Source organism: Eucyclogobius newberryi, unplaced genomic scaffold, assembly GCF_026437365.1.
Source record: "Eucyclogobius newberryi isolate DKJ021-1_F unplaced genomic scaffold, fEucNew1.0.hap1 SCAF_18, whole genome shotgun sequence".
Taxonomy (NCBI): Eukaryota; Metazoa; Chordata; class Actinopteri; order Gobiiformes; family Gobiidae; genus Eucyclogobius; species Eucyclogobius newberryi.
Genome location: NW_027315812.1, coordinates 22117798 through 22134696, shown reverse-complemented (window position 1 = coordinate 22134696; position 16899 = coordinate 22117798). Strand labels below are relative to the sequence as shown.

The window sequence follows — 16899 nt, the reverse complement described above, 5'->3', positions numbered from 1 at the left end:
CACATTGGAAATAAATACAATCCTAAATAAGATATCAAGTGCTTGAATTATTTATCTTGACTGACTTCAAATAAGATTTACCAATAGAGCATAAAATGTTTTTATTTAACTTAAAATGAGAAAAACAAACATTTTCTTGAGTTCTATTGGAAAATTCCATTTTAACATTGTAAAGATATACTCAAATTAAGATTATGTGCAATTATTTGCACATTTTATTTAAGATTATATATCTTTTCCTTTAGTTAACATAAATTGAATGCATACATGACGTGAACATAGCATTTCATTCATTTATTATTCAATAGACCCACTCACTAATAATCAGTACAATAAAACATATATTTGAATGGAGCAGATGGTTCATTTGCACTTGTCTTTTTGAATTGAACTTCTAAAACCATTCTATTTTCCAATATATTCCATTTGAATCCTGAGCACCGGTTAGTGGCACATTACATTGCCCCAGTTAGATCTGAATACCACCTATGACAACGCCAACCGCTCGGAATAAAGTGAAAATACTGGCAAAGTTTGAAGTCAAACTACTTTAAATCACTCAAACAAGTCCCTACTCATTAATAATCCATGCAATGCAGTATATAGAGTTAATATCTACAAAAAAACAAAGGCCCTGGCGCTACAAAATGGACCACGCATCAAGCAAGTTAAGGTGGAGCCAGCACACACAGATGCACACAGAGTCCTACCAACAGCTGCTGCTTATCCCAGGTAGTCTCCTGAATTCAAGGAAAACAAGTGTGAAGTTCAGCTCAGGCCTAATGCACTGTTCAGTCATGTCCCGAGCTCGTTCGACAGGTTCACATGACAACAACCACAACATTCTAAAGATACAAGAGTCTAAAACTGAGCTGGTCGGAATACACATTTTGGCCTGGTTTATGTTTAAGTTACGAATGTTATGTCTTTTGTGTGAGAAAAATGACTAAAAAGTGGTGAAATTACTCTATAATGCAAAAGATGAATTGGTTTTGTGTTGAAAGGAACTTAAAAGGCACTGATTTAGTATGGTTCATGGACTCAATCTATAACAAAAAATGATGTGTTTTAACATTTGCAGATTTTTTAGTTGGAATATTTATAGCCCTCCATCTGAAATTCAGCCATTAACTTGTACTATACTATACCTATACTCTTAAATGTACAGTTACTCACCAGGACCAGGGTTATGAGAACCATCATTGAACGTCATGTCGTCAGCCGCCTCAGGAGTCTGTAACAGGAGAGACAATGAGTGGGACGCTCATGAAAGCCTCTAGGAACCTCCACCACGCCAGCCCTGTACTGCCAAAGCTCCCACTGGTCACTGCCACAACTACTGGACCAGGCCCCGGCAGAAATCGGCATGTTAAAAGAAAAACAGGGGGTTAAGGTCAAGAGCATCAGTTCCAGGAATAAGATGAAGAAAGGCGTATCCATAGAGACACAGCGAAGCAGCGCAACCAGAGTCACAAGGGCACAACACAGTCCTGCCCCGGCCAAGACTACGCACACATGCAAAACACACATTAGACAGATAACAGAACAGGATCCAACCGTTTGTGCCAGTAAAGGCTATTTACAACTATATCGTACTTTTATTTGGTAAGTGACAATATTGACTGACACCGCTGAGTAGTGGGAGGACCAATGCAACAAGATAAAACTTTATCATGATACTTTGATGATTACCCATACCTAAAGTACAACTAAGAATGCACTGATCCAGCTTTTTCCACCGTTTTAGTTTCTGTCGATGCCCTGTGTGTGACTGTGTTGCATGGACGGTAATCCCATGTCATGTTAGTGGCATAAAATCATGGCTGAACAAGAACCATTAACAGTTAGTGACCATTGACGTAATCATTTCAAACTGTGCCTTGTCTGCGCACAGCCGTAAGTAGAGGACAAGTCAAATCGGGCAAAATTTCGATCAGGAGTAAAGTTAGTGAACCCAAAAACCGTGGAGCAGGGTACTCGGGCTAATCATTTGCCCAGAGCCTACACTGCAGTCACGCGGACGCCTCCAGATTAGAGGACAAACTCAGGGGAAGGAGTGCAGGAGGCCAAGGACGAGCCTAAGTCCTGGAGCTCAACATGCAGCCAATACCTGAATGTCGTAAACGGGTTTGGAAGAAGGAATGGCAGCGAACTGTCGGTAGTCAAACTTCTTTGATGCCAGGGACTAGAAGGATAGCAAAAAGGAATGAACGGTGATGGAGGGATGGGACAGGAGAGGGAGGAGGAGAAATTAAATAGGGATGGAGGAGGAGGAGGAGGAGGAGGAGGAGTGGATACAAGGCAACTGTGGCATATGGTGGTCTCAGCTCTACGGTGACACTGAAAGATGATTTTTCATTCCTGTCAGTGTGTTCAAGCAAACATCACGTCCCTTAAACAGCCTAAAGTCGTCTCCTCTGTGAGGACAGTGTTCCAGCAGTAGAGCAGGGACATGTAGAGGAAAAGGACTCACCAGTCTGCCTGGGGACGTTGCACCTCGAGGACTCACATCTGTTGAAGAAATGACATGTCAGAACACATACATGCACTGAATCCTTCAGGTTCTCGTTTGTAAACCTGGAGTGGTCATTTAGTACTTACCTTCGATGGGGGTGGGAGAGGGCGTAGGGGCCGGAGACGGCGACTCGTTCAGCTGATCCAATGTGCCACGTTTCTTTCCATCGCGAGACTTGGCAATGACCATTTGAGCTTTCAAGGCATCCTGCTCCAAAGACTTCATTCTACAGAAGAGTGTCAATGGTCAGAGAAATGACAACAAAGGAGGTCATGGCTAAAGCTAGCATTAAGCCGACATGGGCACACAGCCCTGAGATGGGTGTGTTACCGCTCACTACTTTCATGGAGGGTCCTTGTCCTGGTTTGCTAAAGTCAAACCAGGAAAAGGACTACCTACAGTAAGTAGGTTCACTGAAGTCGTGACTTGCAGCTTGCAAACAGACTGCAGGCTGTTAGTACAACTGATGGTGGCTTAATTCATGGCACAGAAATGAAGATTTGAAGTCTACTACAGAATAATGGGTAACACAGCAGAGCTGACAGGGAGGAGCTAGGAATGAGAGCGGAGACGTGCAGCAGCCGCAGGCCAATGCGAGAAAGGCACTTGAAGCACTGGTACCAGTGCTTTGGGCCTTTCAAGTCAACAAAAGCAAAATCCCTAAATGCCAAAGCACCCGAGCACACGGTCATGATGCAGGGCTCCGGGCCTGGGGCAGACCTGAGCTGAGAGGTCGCAGAGGAGCAGGAGGCAGGGAGCTGGGGAGGAGTAGCAGAGCCCTGAGAGGCCCTCACACGCGCCTGGTACAGTCGCTTAGCCAAGTCCTGCTCATACTGCCTAACATCCTCCTCTAGTTCATACGGCCTACGCCCCACAGCCGCACAGAGGACAGCACGTCCATACAGGGAGCAGGAAGTGTGAGAGAGAGACACCAGGAGGAGAGAAGAAAACCAAGGGATGAAAGAAAACACAATCCAGAACATCTTTAACACATGGAAACGGACATGTCACACAGTGGCTTCCAACTGACTATTCCCTGGTACATTTGGACACTGAAACATTCTATTAAGATAAAATTACAGCATAAGACACAGATAACACAGATGAAATGGTATGTACCGTGCTGCTCTCCACATGGCCCTCTTCTCAGCCTCTAGAGCTCGTTTTTCAGCCGGGGACAGGTCTTTGTCCAGGGCCACAGAGAGCTCCGGGCTCTGCATGCGGAGCCGGTCCTGGTGCCTGCGCTCTGCTTTGGCTGTCCGGATGGGAGCAGCAGTGTCCCCGGGGTACACTGGGATCAGACTGAGGAGACAGAAGAAAGACTAAATGCAACAACATATTAACATCATCATTTAAACACCACAGTGGAGGTGCACGCCGCTTTACCCAGTCATAGAGTTTGGCCTCTGCTCCGATCGGAAACTGTCCTCCAAGGAATTCCGCTGAGAGTCCCCTTTCCTGTCGATTGAGGATGGCCTAAGTTTATAACAGATAAAATGTCACATGACACATTTTGATGAAAATACATTTATTGAACTCGTTGAGAGCGTCCTTTACCCTGAGCCGCCGTAGTAGCTGGGTGGTGTGACACAGTGCGGGGATGGAGAAGCAGCCGGCTCCACATTGTACTCGACTCCATCCAACACCACCTTCCCAGAGACCTTCATCTGAGCCACCTGCTTAGCCAGGTCCTCCTCCTCTTCATCTTCATCATCCTCGTCCATGAGGTACTCCCGCGCCCGCTGCTCAAATTTACGCTCTGTGGAGAAACACATCAAGTTATGTAGGGAGTGAAAAGTTGAGGTTTATAGGTTGTGTTCACGTTCATTTTGAAGATGTCATAATTTCAGATGGAGCTGGTGAATATATGTTTTTTGAAAGAAATAACCAACATAACTTCTTAATTGTCTCCATAAACTTGCTCAAAGTCATTTCAACTGACACGACTCACGCTGTGGTAACTAAAGATATGAAATAAAAACTATTCCGACATGTTTCCAGCTCCATTTTAAACTACAGGCACTCAAGGACATTTTATACAGATTTATCAAGAGCTGTAAAGGTTTAGGCAAATGGACAAACCTTCTTCCTCCCTCATCTTCTTCAGGTCGTCCTCTCCCACGAGTGACACCCGCGGTTTGGGCTTCTCTGGCGTCTGACTCTTTACATCGATTTCAAAATATTTCTGTCTGTCTCTGAAGGATCGCTGCTCTGGGCTGCTCTTTCCCCCAGGAGGAGGAGTCTAGAAACACATTCATGAAATATTAATTGAAGAGAAAAAGTGAACAGGTTTACGCAGCCTTCACTTTCTCAGGAGTTAGTGGATTGTTCCAGTTGACATACCATTCCTAAATTGTAGCTCATGAAACACTGGGTCTCACACTAAAGTTCTGTATTTGAGTGGTTTGACATATGGATGACCTCTGAACTGTGGTCATACATAAGAGCTGCAACTAATGACTATTTCAGTAGTAGTCAAAAGTATACTTGTATTTTAAAATGTTTGAAGGTACAATACCTTATCAATCAAATAAAATCATAAAATATGGCCATTGAACGCTCTTAGATATAATTATATATAATAATTATAAATAAAGTGTATTATTAATGAAAATAAGAAATTGTGTATGAGTTGGACATTTTTATTATTTTTATATAGCAAACGAAGAGACCAAAGCAAATGCCTCTGCACAACAAAAAGGAATTGGGATGCCTGGTAAGGGTTAATTACAGGTTTAAATTCTTCTACAACAATGTACTTGTTATAATTCAATTTGTATTTCTTTGTATTGTGTATTATATATATATGTCAGTCCAAATTCAGAACAATTGTTGCCTTCAATGGGCTTTACAGTAATAAAAGTGCAGAAAGAAGAGAACAAGAAGCACGAGCTTAATATAACAGGATCTCTTATAAGACCCATCACCATTACAATGAGCAGTAGTGGAAAGTAACACCTATGAAGTAAAAGTACTGTACTTCAGACAAGAGCAGATTACTACTTAATTGGTGCAATGGATACTTTTTACTTTTAGTTCCCCACGTTTGACAACAACTTTCTACTCCACTACATTTTTTAATGGGACTGAAACTTAAAATTTTTACCACATTTGACATTCTGTTTAAAGGTTTTGAATTTCATCAATTTGTAGGAAATGTATTTGAATTGTTGTTAACCAAAACAGTTCTCAAAATCTGTGCGAAGAGAAAAGTATAAAGTAGTACATAAAAAATAATTACTATTTTACTTAAGTAAGAAAGTACTTCCATCACTGAAAATGAGCAATTAATAAACAGAAAACGATGTCTTTATTGAGACCAGAAGCGTCACTGTTCAGGTCGGCAGAGAAGAAATGTCACCACCACCGGCTCAGCCAAGCCCAGCTCTCCCAGAACGCAAAGCTGTGAGCGAGGCGCAGATACCTTCATTTCCAAAGAGGGCCTAGACAGACGGGGCACGGCGGCCAGATTCATGTACTCTCTGCGCTCAGGGGAGAGGGGTGCCCGGGGGGGCATCTCAGGGCCCTGCACACGGCCCTTCTGACCATCCACAGCCTCAAACACATCACTGAACTCAGGCTGGAAAGGCCATATAAGACCATCAACTGTTAGAGCCAACTCAGAGGCTTTTACAATCAAAATCATGTTTTTATTATCCCCAAATAAGTAACATTTTAGACAAAAGTGTTTCCCATTAAATAGAGCTTATAGTGGGCCCCCATTGTCAAATTTATGCCCCAAAAGTTTAAAAACAACCTGGGAAAAAAATGGTAATACAAATTATATTTTATGCTTGTGGTAATATTATACATAAATAGAAGTAACCATATATATTCTTTAAATCAGTGCTTTCTTGATCAATAAGTTATAAATAAAATGATGTAAATATGGATCGCTTGTGCCACCATAGTTCCACTATAAACTTGTTGGAAACACTGGACAACTTTAAGTCGATTTCTCACCTCAATGTTTAATAAATGCAGTTTTTCTGAATTTTAGAGGTGAAGAACTCACCTCTGGAGACAGCTGCTGAGAATGAAAATTGTTCCTTGCCCCATATAGGTCCTGAGAAAAGAAACATTTTTATCAATGAACAGGTCAAGCCCAAGAGAAGACAGTGGCTATGTCCACATACACACCAAAATCTGAATATTATCTCATTTCTGGACCTTAAATATTATTCAAATGTCATGCAAACCGCAAAGTCTGATGTGAGTAAACGAAGGGATCAAAATCAAAATCAAAATGGATGATTTTGCAGTTTACATACAATTTGAATGATCTTTTAAGTCCAAACATCTGATAATAATTTGACATGGAGTGTGCATGTAAGCGGCCGTACACATAGTTGTACATAGACAGACCGTACACATAGTTGTACATAGACAGGCTGGTTAACCACATCACATTGGAAGAATACACCATTAGTACAAGCCACACTCTGAACGGACAAATCACAGTTGATGGCAGTACGAAACAGACGATGAGGGCATTCCACACGTCACAGCACAGATGGCCCCTTCCACGGCGGCACGGGGGGAGAAGAAGACCACGGGGGGGGAGACCGGTGGGCACGGCATGCTCGGTGCTTTCAACCCTTGTCGGCACGGTGAACTCGTCCTACCTGTGGAGGCTCCAGCACCGCCTGGGAGCGCGGCACGGCGGCAAAAGCCTTGTATGCCTGTTTGGCGTTCATGGGGAACTCGTTGGGCGACGTGGGGGAGGGGGCGCGAGGCTGCGGGGAGGGGGGGTGAGGTGTTCGGAGGGGAGGGGGGCAATGAGTAGGTCCGTATGGAGAGAGTTGGACAAGACATGGAGGAGAGGGGGGAGACTATGAGAAAAACCAGAAATGCAGAGGACAGAAGACGGCGACGCACGACATGGCGGCTGGTTTCAAAGTGACGAGTGGAGCGACAGTGGGACTCTGCGGTGTGGATGTCATGTATGAAGAACCAGGAAGGTGTGAGATGAGTCAGTGCTATCAAATGCAGATAATACTCTGGAAGCTATAGCTTAAACAGGGCCCTCGCGCCTGCATTTCTTATAAAGTTCAGGTACATGCACAAGCTGAAGCTGAAGCTAACATGTAAACAAAACGATTGATAAACTAACTGCAGAAGCATTGAATCGTTAATAAATTATCTCTGGAATGATCACAGCAAGCATAAAAACAAGATATTCTAAATAGAAGTGGGCGATATATCAACATTTAGATAATATTGCGAATGGGGTTTTGGAGAAATGCAACATTTGAATAACAAATACATCGTTTATAGAAAAAAAGAGCTGATAAAAGTTTTGTTGGCGATACGTCTGCACTTTTGTGATTAATCTTATCGACATTTCACATTTGTCTGATAATTAAACCACAAATAATATGTTTAAAGACATGTTTTAACACATTTTTGAAATCAAGATACTTAAAAAACATGTTGAGATATTATTTTCAGTCAATATTGCCCACCCCTATTCTTAAATGTATTTAACTATTTATCTATGTAAATATAGTAAGTCAATTCTCAATTACAAATGCTTATAAAACAGAGGTATAGATATATATAAAGTTGGGATGGTTGCGTTTGATATAAAAGCAAACTTCCCATAACGATAAGATCAGATGCATAGCTTTGTATTTACTGGTCTTTGGTTCGAGGCTCATTTAAAAAATCCCTGTGTATTTTGTATTAAATAGGCACAGTTTGCCTGGTGAACAGCACACACTGACATGAGCATCCAGGCCTAAGTGGTGGTGGTGGTCAGGGGTCTTACAGAGGTCGGGGTGTTGAATGGGGAGGGGCCATGCTGGAAAGGGTTGGGGCTGTGGCCGTCTGGTGTGCCGGGGGAGGTAGTCTGCCGCACACGTCCAACTGGCTGAATGGCACCTGGTCGTGTCTGCACAGAGAGAAAACCAGAATGTCAGCAGATGTACAGAAAACCGGCAGGTTTATTGGAAATGAAGCAGGAAATGAAGATGAGCCATTTTAACTTGGCACTCACAGAGGAGGAAAGGTTGTCCTTGGCAGTGGGTGTAGAAGTGTAATGAATGTTTGCCTGAAACATAGATGTGGAATAAAAGCAAGAAATAAATCAACAGAGCAAAATAAAGCATCAAAATTAACCAAAGGCAAGGCAGTCACCAACTCCAAATAAGCAAAGCGCCCTGTCATACAATGCAACTGCACAAGGTTACCTTATCCCAGATGCATTACATTGGAATGTGAGGGTGTTTTTATGATAAACTCATAATCAAATCGGTCTGGTGATAGGTAACTGTGCAATAAACTGCAGTTCACCGTTTTAGTTCAGTGAGAATCAGCAGCCGAACTTGGTCAGTACAGACAATACAGTAACTCTGCATGTAGTTTGTCATACACAAAGCTCCACTGAGGAGCAGAAAGGCATTATCTCTGTGTGAGCAAAGAGAAAAAGATGTATGTGTAAGAAATCCAGGCCAGAGCAGGGAGGGCCACTTACGAAGCGAGTCTCCCTGCCCGAGTAAAGGGAGCTGGTGGAAGAGTGAGGACTGGGCTAAGAGTGGGGAAAGGGTCAAGGGTGAAATCTAAAAATCCTCAAATACAAAAGTGATTTATGTCAAAGGAAAAATGAAAGCCAAAATGACATGTGACAAGGCACAGATAACCACAAGTGGTGTGACTTACAGGCTGGATAGTGGGCGAATAAGGGGCTTCCCTGACTGGACTCTCTGTCCTGGTGTAATCGCCGGATGGTGCCTGAGAATTACAGCATAATGTCAAAGTTGTCATAGTTTCCACACAAAAACAAATCATTAAAACAAAGATAGATTTTTCTGGTTAGTTGTGACTAACAACAAAGTGGCAGTCGCCATGCTCATTCCTGCAGGTCAGGTTGCTTTATGACAGGCCTTCAGCTGTTGGGACACACATTTCAGTCAGTCTTGACCATGTTTTAAATATCTCCTGAAGTGACTCCTACTCAGTGCTCACAGCAAAAACATGCACCAATTCAGCAGCTTGTTTCCCATGACCAGTCATCTTCTCTGGATAGTAGGATGATAAATACAAATAATATCACATGTCCAGCTACTTTAAAAGGGAAAGTGCTGGGGTGTCACACCATGCCGCCCAAACCACACAGGCGCCATCTTGCCTTGCTGTGCAGCCACGGCTGCAGTTGGCCCGGTTTGCCGTATCCCACTGGAGGTCCAGAAAGGATCCGCTGACCCGGGGGGAGGGCTTTGCCTCTGCGGTTTGCCACCAAGAATGGGTTCTCTTTGAAGCACATTGGCTGAGAGTCCACCATAGACTCCTCCTCGTCAGGAGCACATGAGGAATCCAGAGTGGTGATGGAGCACTCGCTTTGAGAGGCAGACGTCCCATTAGGAAAGAGATAATCCTGATCTGAGCTGAAGCTGGGGCACGACTCCTGGTCCACGAGGGAGTGCATCAAGTCATATCCAAGAGGCTCTAAAGGAGCGGCGTATTGGGCCTGAAGAGGGGTTGCCATGGGAGCAGTCAGACTGACAGAGGACTGGGGGGCAGAGGGGAGAACTAAAGACCTCCACATGAAACAAGGGCACACAGTCACTCATTTGGACAAAAACAATGAAACATGCAGATTTTTATAAAACAACTTCAACTTTTTTATTTTTATTGTTTAAGTACAATAAATAAACCCTTCATTTTTACTTTAGGTTGAGTTTCTACCATATGTGGTTCAGAGAGTTATGGTCCAGGTTCTGCTTTAAATAACTGTCTTATCAGTACTGGGCAACAGTTGGACTCCAGGAGCTTCTCAGAGATTGTTTCACGGTGAATCACTCTTTGAATTATTTCAATTTGAAAATGAATGAAATGCAATTCAACACAGAAAAGCCTAGACTGTGAGGCCTGGACATTCCTAGTAGTCGTCAAAATAGCTACACCATTGTGGGGGACACAGTGCTGACTGCAGTATGTGGTGATTAGGGTCAGTGGGCAGGAATGTGAACGAGGACCATTTTGGCTCAGATACAGTCTGTGGGGGACAGCTGTGCCCCCTGTGAGGCTAACATGAACGAACCATGTGGAGAGTCAAAGGAGAGAGAACACATCAACGGGATAATCATTTACTTTCATTTGTATATTTTATATAATTAAAGCATAAAATCACATAAAAGGCAGTCTCAATATAAACATCCAGACTAGTTCTTAGAATGAACATGATCCACAAATATAGGTCTTATTCAGTCACTATGAACAGCTGCACAAGATATGTAGGTTAAGTTATTTTAGTCAATATAACAGGCCACAAAGGACCGAGGGCATGGACTCAATTTAAGTAGTAGTGTAATTCAAATACTACTACTACTTGTTTTCAAATAATTCTTTGTAAAGCTACAATTAAAAAAGAAATTCCAAAATAGACATCCCTACAAAAGGCCACACAACAAATCAAAAAACAATCAGTCATTTCTCGCTCCTGTTCTATGTGGTACTCACTGCGCTGGGGCTTGGTTATTAAGTCCACGCTAATGTTCGACTCAGGGCAGTGGAGGTCCGACTGGAACACTTGTCCACACCTCTTCGCTGACACCACCTCCCCCCCTCACTCTTTCCCCCTTTCCCCTCTCCCTCTTCAGGGCCACACCCACTCAAGAGCCTTTCCAGTGCTGAACCAGAAAAGGGTTTTAAATATCACAGCGGATAGACGGCGTGATAATGGCCAGCTGTCAGGAACAAGGGGAACCTTCTGAGCAAAGACCTTCAGCTAAAAAAGCCATTCTTCTCTCATTCTTCTCTTTTGCTTTGATTTTGACAAGACGAAGTGGCGTGAAAGCTGATCCATCTTCCGTTTTATACAATAATAACTCAAACAAGATTTCCATGTCTTCGCTTGAGGCTGCGAACATGAATGTCGACATGGCTGACCTTTATGCAGCAACTGGTCATTCACGGTCAAGAGAGTTTCCCCAAGAACTTCAGGAACGAAACAACTAAACCAACAGCACTATTCTCATATCCAGCACATATGATTTTAAAAACAGCGCATGACGACTTACCCTGTTGACCTTTTGCAGACTGGTTGTGGGAAGAGCAGCCAGCGTTTTGTAGTCAAGTTTTAGCGGCCCAGGTCCAATATTCTGAAAAGAAACAAGTAAAAAAAAAAACACAATGACAGTCAATTGCTGTAAAACAAATCTAAATACATGTTCAAAATCAGGCACATGTATTGCATATGTGCTTTATCATTCTTTGGAGCTTTAGAGCCTGCTGATGAGAAGATGAGAAGTCTCCCTCACCTCAGTCTCCTCTTCTAGCAGGCGAGTTGCCTCCTCACGCTCCAAACGCATATGCTCCTTCACCAAGAGTGGAAGAGGAAGTACGGAAGGAAGACACCCACCCAGACAGCCACACAGTGAAGCCATGACAGGAGGGTCGAGGTGGAACAGACAAGGTGGTGGTTTGGAGAGGGGGAGATGGAATGAATATCACACAAAACGCACCCAAAGTGAAGGAGAACACAGGAGGAGAGAGAGAAAGGGAAGAATCCACACTTATTAAAAAGGTACACTATTACTAAGCTGTGGGAACAGAAACCATGCGAGGTAGGAGTTTTCAATACAATGTCCACACAGTAGCAGAGGGAAATGCTCCATTCATTCATTTACACCAGTCTGCTTCAAGCTCTGCCCCACTCACTACAGACCATAACATTTCTCTTTTGGAACATTACCGGTAACTACAATACTTTGTACTCACCACTTTGTCCATCTCCTCGCGCTCCCATTGAGAAGTCTCCCTCACCATCTCAACCTCCTACACGGGATAAACAGATCACACATATAATCGCAGAGTACTGATCCAGCACATTTGGGATCTGTTGTTGGCAATCGGTGCATTGATGAGCAGTGAGGTAGAAATATTTGGAGTAAGTGAATTCCAGGGTGACTCTGCACCTCTGGGCTGTTGCATAGCTGTAGTCATGCAGTCAGTTCTGAAGAACTGCTGAGCAAACCATTCAGGGCAAGTGGGCATTTTGTTGCCATTTTTTGGTCCTAACCTGTAGATGAATGAGTGATTGTCAGTGTATTATACCTTCTGTAGGATGTCCATCTCCTCAGGGCTGAGATCTCGGTCTATGGACGAAATACTCTCCAAACTGTTCTTTCGGACAATACCTCCAGCAAATGGGTTTGCGATGATCCCAGGAGAAGCCTGTGTACAATAAAAACAAATCAACAAAATATAATCAATGAATACATGTTTGACTCTTCTCTTCTCCTTGTCTCACCTCTGCAGCAGTCACTTTCCCTGGGTCAAAGCCATCGCACACCAGCATCACAAGGGAGTCTCCCACTGAGCGGAGGACACGCACGGCCTCAGTGTGGGTCATGCCCAGCAGACTGTGGTTGTTCACCTCCAGAATCCTCATCCCCACATCCAGCCGGCCGTCTCGGGCAGCTGCACCAGTGGAGCTCACCTGAGGAAGATGACAAAGCAGATCAGACAAGAGCATAAAGGTAGAAAATATGATGATGGTGTTGTGTTTCTCAGTCACCTTGGAGACGAAGATTCCCTCATCTGTGGGGTCAAACGGATTGCCAGCATGGCCTTTGGCCCCTCCTCGAATACTGATACCCAGCTTTTCTCCAGGCTGTTTATGAATGACCACCTCCTAAAGGGTTTGGAAAAACAGTGGATTATTATCAGCATATTTCAGGAGGGACACATTATGTACACTACTAGTACATAATCCATTGATTGTCTAACCTGCATTCCTGGTGGCGAGGGATCTCGTCGCACCAACATTCGGATCTGCTGTTTGTTGGCCAGAAGGGCTCGCACTGCCTCCTGATGTGTAGCGTGACGCAAGTCAGTTGTGTTGACTTCTAAAATTCTGTCACCTACACGAAGTCCACTTTGACACGCTAAACCATGAGGAATCACCTGTTTGGACAGAACATACCTTTAGTTTAGTACTGATGACGCACAGTTGGCTAAAGTTAGTGTTCATCTGGACTATACCTTTGAGATGAATACTCCGGGTTCATTGACGCCAAATGGATGACTGGCGTGGTCACTACCCCCCACAATGCTTAGACCTAAGGGACCACCAGACTTGAGCAAAGTCACCTCCTAGAACACACAAGACGTGGTCAGACGCAAATACAATAGAACTCTGTAAAAAAGTATTCACAGGTTTCAAATATCAAATCTATAGGGAGCTTTAGGCACCTGTTGCTACATTTCTACGACATGGATACAAACACCACAAGGAAATCAGCAGCTTTGGATTACACCAATGATGTACGTAGTCAAGTGGGCATTGCTAAGAGTCATCAGACTGTGTTCAAATACACAACAGTGCATCTTCTAAGCTATCGTTCATACCATGCACCATTTTCTTTGGAGCTGGACATCGAAGGCCAGATATCATTTTGTGACACAAAGTAAGCCAATAAGGAACAATTAGAAGCAGAAACAGACTGAAGTTGTTGCCGGTGCTCATACCTCTATGGGGTACTCATCCTCCAAGCGGCCCAGGTTCGTGCCCTGTTCGTCTTGGTCAGGAGAGTCCGAGGGTTCTGGAGGTGGCGGGGAGTGGGCGCGGGCCCGGTTCTGTCCTGGAGAAGGTGGGCTGAGGTCTCGCTCTACCACCAGAGCGATGGTGGGGGAGGTGCCAGTAAGGAGCGCTACTGCCTGGTCATGTCTGGCCTCTGTCATGTCTACACCATTGATCTAAACAGCAGACCGTGGAGGGTTCAAGGGCATTCACAATGACACTTGGCCACATTCGCCATCATCAGAAGAATGTGTATGTGAATGTGTTTTTAATGTCAGTGACGGTATTAAGAAGAAACCCCAAGATTGCAAAGCAGCAGTAAGCAGAAAAGAAAAAGGTGTTAAAAAGGGTAAACTGCATGGCCAGCACGGAGCAAAACAAAGCCACATTATCCTAACTCACTTTAAACTGTCATCCATGTTGTGAACTAGCATCAAATGAAAACCTAATACTTCTTTATAGAGAGTTAGTTTGTTGTAACATGTTCCTCTTCCAATACTTTTCTGGGAAAAGTAAGTCTTCTGCAATACGATGTTATTAACGCCTACAAATATGTTTTTTTAATACCTTTATTTTCTTAAAAACAAGTGGACGTTTATCCAAAATGTCTGCTCTTAAGAATACAAAGGCAAAAGTGTGTGGTTGCTGGTATACACCAACTTTAAAGCATGCATATTATCAGACTGTTGAGTCCAGGAGTGAGCAGAGGTCAGCACTGACTTGACAGTAGCAGCTCTTACCATCGGCTCATGTGCCATTTCACCCACTGCAATGATCAATCACCACAGCAGAGTGACAGGCTCAGGCCTTCACACCAAACCCACCACCGAGCAGGCAGAAGACACACTTAACACATTAGTGAGCATGCAGAGGAGAGCGTAAGGAGGAAAAACAGAAGCAGCCTACGTGTGGATGAAGGACCACGACAAACAAGCTAGAAGTCACTCAAAGGCACAGTCATCATTCACGTGACACAATGAAAAAGCATTTAAGGCAATCACAAAGAATGATATTACAAAAAAGATCGATCCACGGTCAGTGGGCATGGTACTCACAGAGAGGACCCTGTCGCCAACTTTCAAAGTGCTGTCTTTGTGCGCTGCTCCACCTTCTGCGATACGAGAGATGTAGATGCCCTGAAACAAGAGGCCAGTTTAGAAAATAGTCTCCGTCCTCGACTATGGTTCAAATGAATTCATATGAAGTGTATCCATTTTCTTTTTTTACAACATAAAGATATGCACATGTTAAGTCAATGGCACAGTTTGTCAATAGAATGGGTTGTAATGCTGCCTGTTATTTCTTGTTGCTCTCATAACTATAACCTACATAAAACCATGACTCGTTAAAGTCAGTAGGTGCATTCCTGACCACCGCTAACAGAACTAACAAACCGTGTCACTGCATCTAACTGGAAGGCTCTTTGGAAAGCAAAGCTAGACTTACAGGGAGGCCGGTCTAAATCGTATGTTTATGTGTCCTCTCCTTTCTGTTGCTGCCATTTTATAGCAGCACTGCACAGACCTGAGCAGTGACCCAAATATACAGCTCAGCCTGACCAACTACAGCGCACATATCATGTGTCATGGCTGGCTATTCATATCTGTGTCTCCTCAGCAACCAGTGTAAACACTGCAGCTAGAAGGTTTTAGTCCTATGACACTGCAGCTTGCTAACTTTGAGTCTACAGACGATAGTGGCCTTGTAGTTGTTTTTGTAGGTTATTACGCACAACAGCTCGTTACATAACACTATATTAAGTAAAACATGTAATTAGTGTAGCAGCAGCAGCTCACTGTGTCCCCTTGTTTGTATGGTGTGGACCCTTTGCCCCCCGCGATGCTGAAGCCCAGGCCCTTGTCGTTCCGGATCAGGCAGGTGGTCAGGCGTTGGTGGGGTCCACTGGGGGTACTGTCCAGGTTGAAGCCCAGGCCGCTGCTCCGCCTCTCACGGGGGAAGTAGTCGTCCTCTGGTCTGAGCGGGGTGGTGGTGATGGCGTTCTCCGGCTCCACCATCCGCTCCCTGACAACAGTCATCGAAACTGAAGTCCCTGAACTGCGCAGAGCTTCCACCGCTGTGTGATGTTCTGCTTCATGGAGGTCCACCCCATTGACCTACAGCAAACAGATGGACAGTGAGATATAGGCTTTTATATATAAAAGTGGATTTTCAGAACAGTTCATTTACCTCTAGTAGTTTGTCTCCCACTTTAACACCAGCTTTAGCAGCAGGGCCCTCTTCTGATACTCGAGAAATAAAAATTCCCTAGAATCAAACAACAACAACAACATTATATGCACATTTTCAGCTGTATTTCTATATTAAAACAGCACTTCAGGTCATACCTCATCGTCTCCTTTGTAAGGGGTGGACCCTTTTCCCCCGGCAATGCTGATTCCTAAACCTCCCGTCTGCCGCAGGATCATCAAGTTGTGCTGGAGGTTGAAAAGGAGGCGTCACCACAAAGCGAAAACTGGGTGATATACACTCTAAAGTCTAACATGAAACTATTGTGGAACCAGAGCGATATAACTGTAACCAGCTCATTGTAAAGTCTGACTTGTTGGGGACAAAAACATGCAACAAGAAACGCTATGGGAAAAGGAAACAGGCTGAAGAGTGAAGTGCACATTGTCAAGGATACACACCCTTTATAATGACAGATACACCAAAACATGCAGACAGTACCACAAAATTCAAATGATTCCATGCACATTTCTTATACTAGATTTCAAATGCTTTATTTATCTAACATTCAATAAATTAATACTTTGAAGCATTTTGTGAGTTTGAGTAAAAATATTAAAAAGAGAAAAGCAAAGCAGGAGAGGCGATGAGCACAAGTAGAGTGGAAGAATGA

General features: G+C 43.8%; 1 protein-coding gene across 11 annotated transcripts in view; it reads right to left on the bottom strand.

The window, feature by feature from the left end:
- scrib (scribble planar cell polarity protein) overlaps window positions 1-16899 on the bottom strand; it is a 49516-nt gene that overhangs the window by 1658 nt on the left and 30959 nt on the right. For 2 of the 11 annotated variants that reach the window (XM_072451068.1, XM_072451069.1), the window contains exons 17-46: window positions 16385-16474; window positions 16227-16304; window positions 15836-16153; window positions 15095-15175; window positions 13988-14215; window positions 13502-13612; window positions 13247-13423; window positions 13035-13151; window positions 12768-12956; window positions 12572-12691; window positions 12236-12292; window positions 11776-11832; window positions 11536-11616; window positions 9645-10025; window positions 9176-9247; window positions 8991-9044; window positions 8514-8567; window positions 8286-8408; window positions 7141-7251; window positions 6531-6581; window positions 5940-6095; window positions 4598-4757; window positions 4073-4274; window positions 3902-3991; window positions 3635-3817; window positions 3236-3379; window positions 2602-2741; window positions 2474-2511; window positions 2111-2185; window positions 1177-1234 (exon numbers count right to left, since the gene is read on the bottom strand). In XM_072451068.1, coding sequence (XP_072307169.1) covers window positions 1177-1234; window positions 2111-2185; window positions 2474-2511; window positions 2602-2741; window positions 3236-3379; window positions 3635-3817; window positions 3902-3991; window positions 4073-4274; window positions 4598-4757; window positions 5940-6095; window positions 6531-6581; window positions 7141-7251; window positions 8286-8408; window positions 8514-8567; window positions 8991-9044; window positions 9176-9247; window positions 9645-10025; window positions 11536-11616; window positions 11776-11832; window positions 12236-12292; window positions 12572-12691; window positions 12768-12956; window positions 13035-13151; window positions 13247-13423; window positions 13502-13612; window positions 13988-14215; window positions 15095-15175; window positions 15836-16153; window positions 16227-16304; window positions 16385-16474 — 3796 coding nt within the window. The remainder of the gene's footprint in view (window positions 1-1176; window positions 1235-2110; window positions 2186-2473; window positions 2512-2601; window positions 2742-3235; window positions 3380-3634; window positions 3818-3901; window positions 3992-4072; window positions 4275-4597; window positions 4758-5939; window positions 6096-6530; window positions 6582-7140; window positions 7252-8285; window positions 8409-8513; window positions 8568-8990; window positions 9045-9175; window positions 9248-9644; window positions 10026-11535; window positions 11617-11775; window positions 11833-12235; window positions 12293-12571; window positions 12692-12767; window positions 12957-13034; window positions 13152-13246; window positions 13424-13501; window positions 13613-13987; window positions 14216-15094; window positions 15176-15835; window positions 16154-16226; window positions 16305-16384; window positions 16475-16899) is intronic. The other 9 variants (XM_072451071.1, XM_072451072.1, XM_072451078.1 and 6 more) reach the window with 8 other exon arrangements.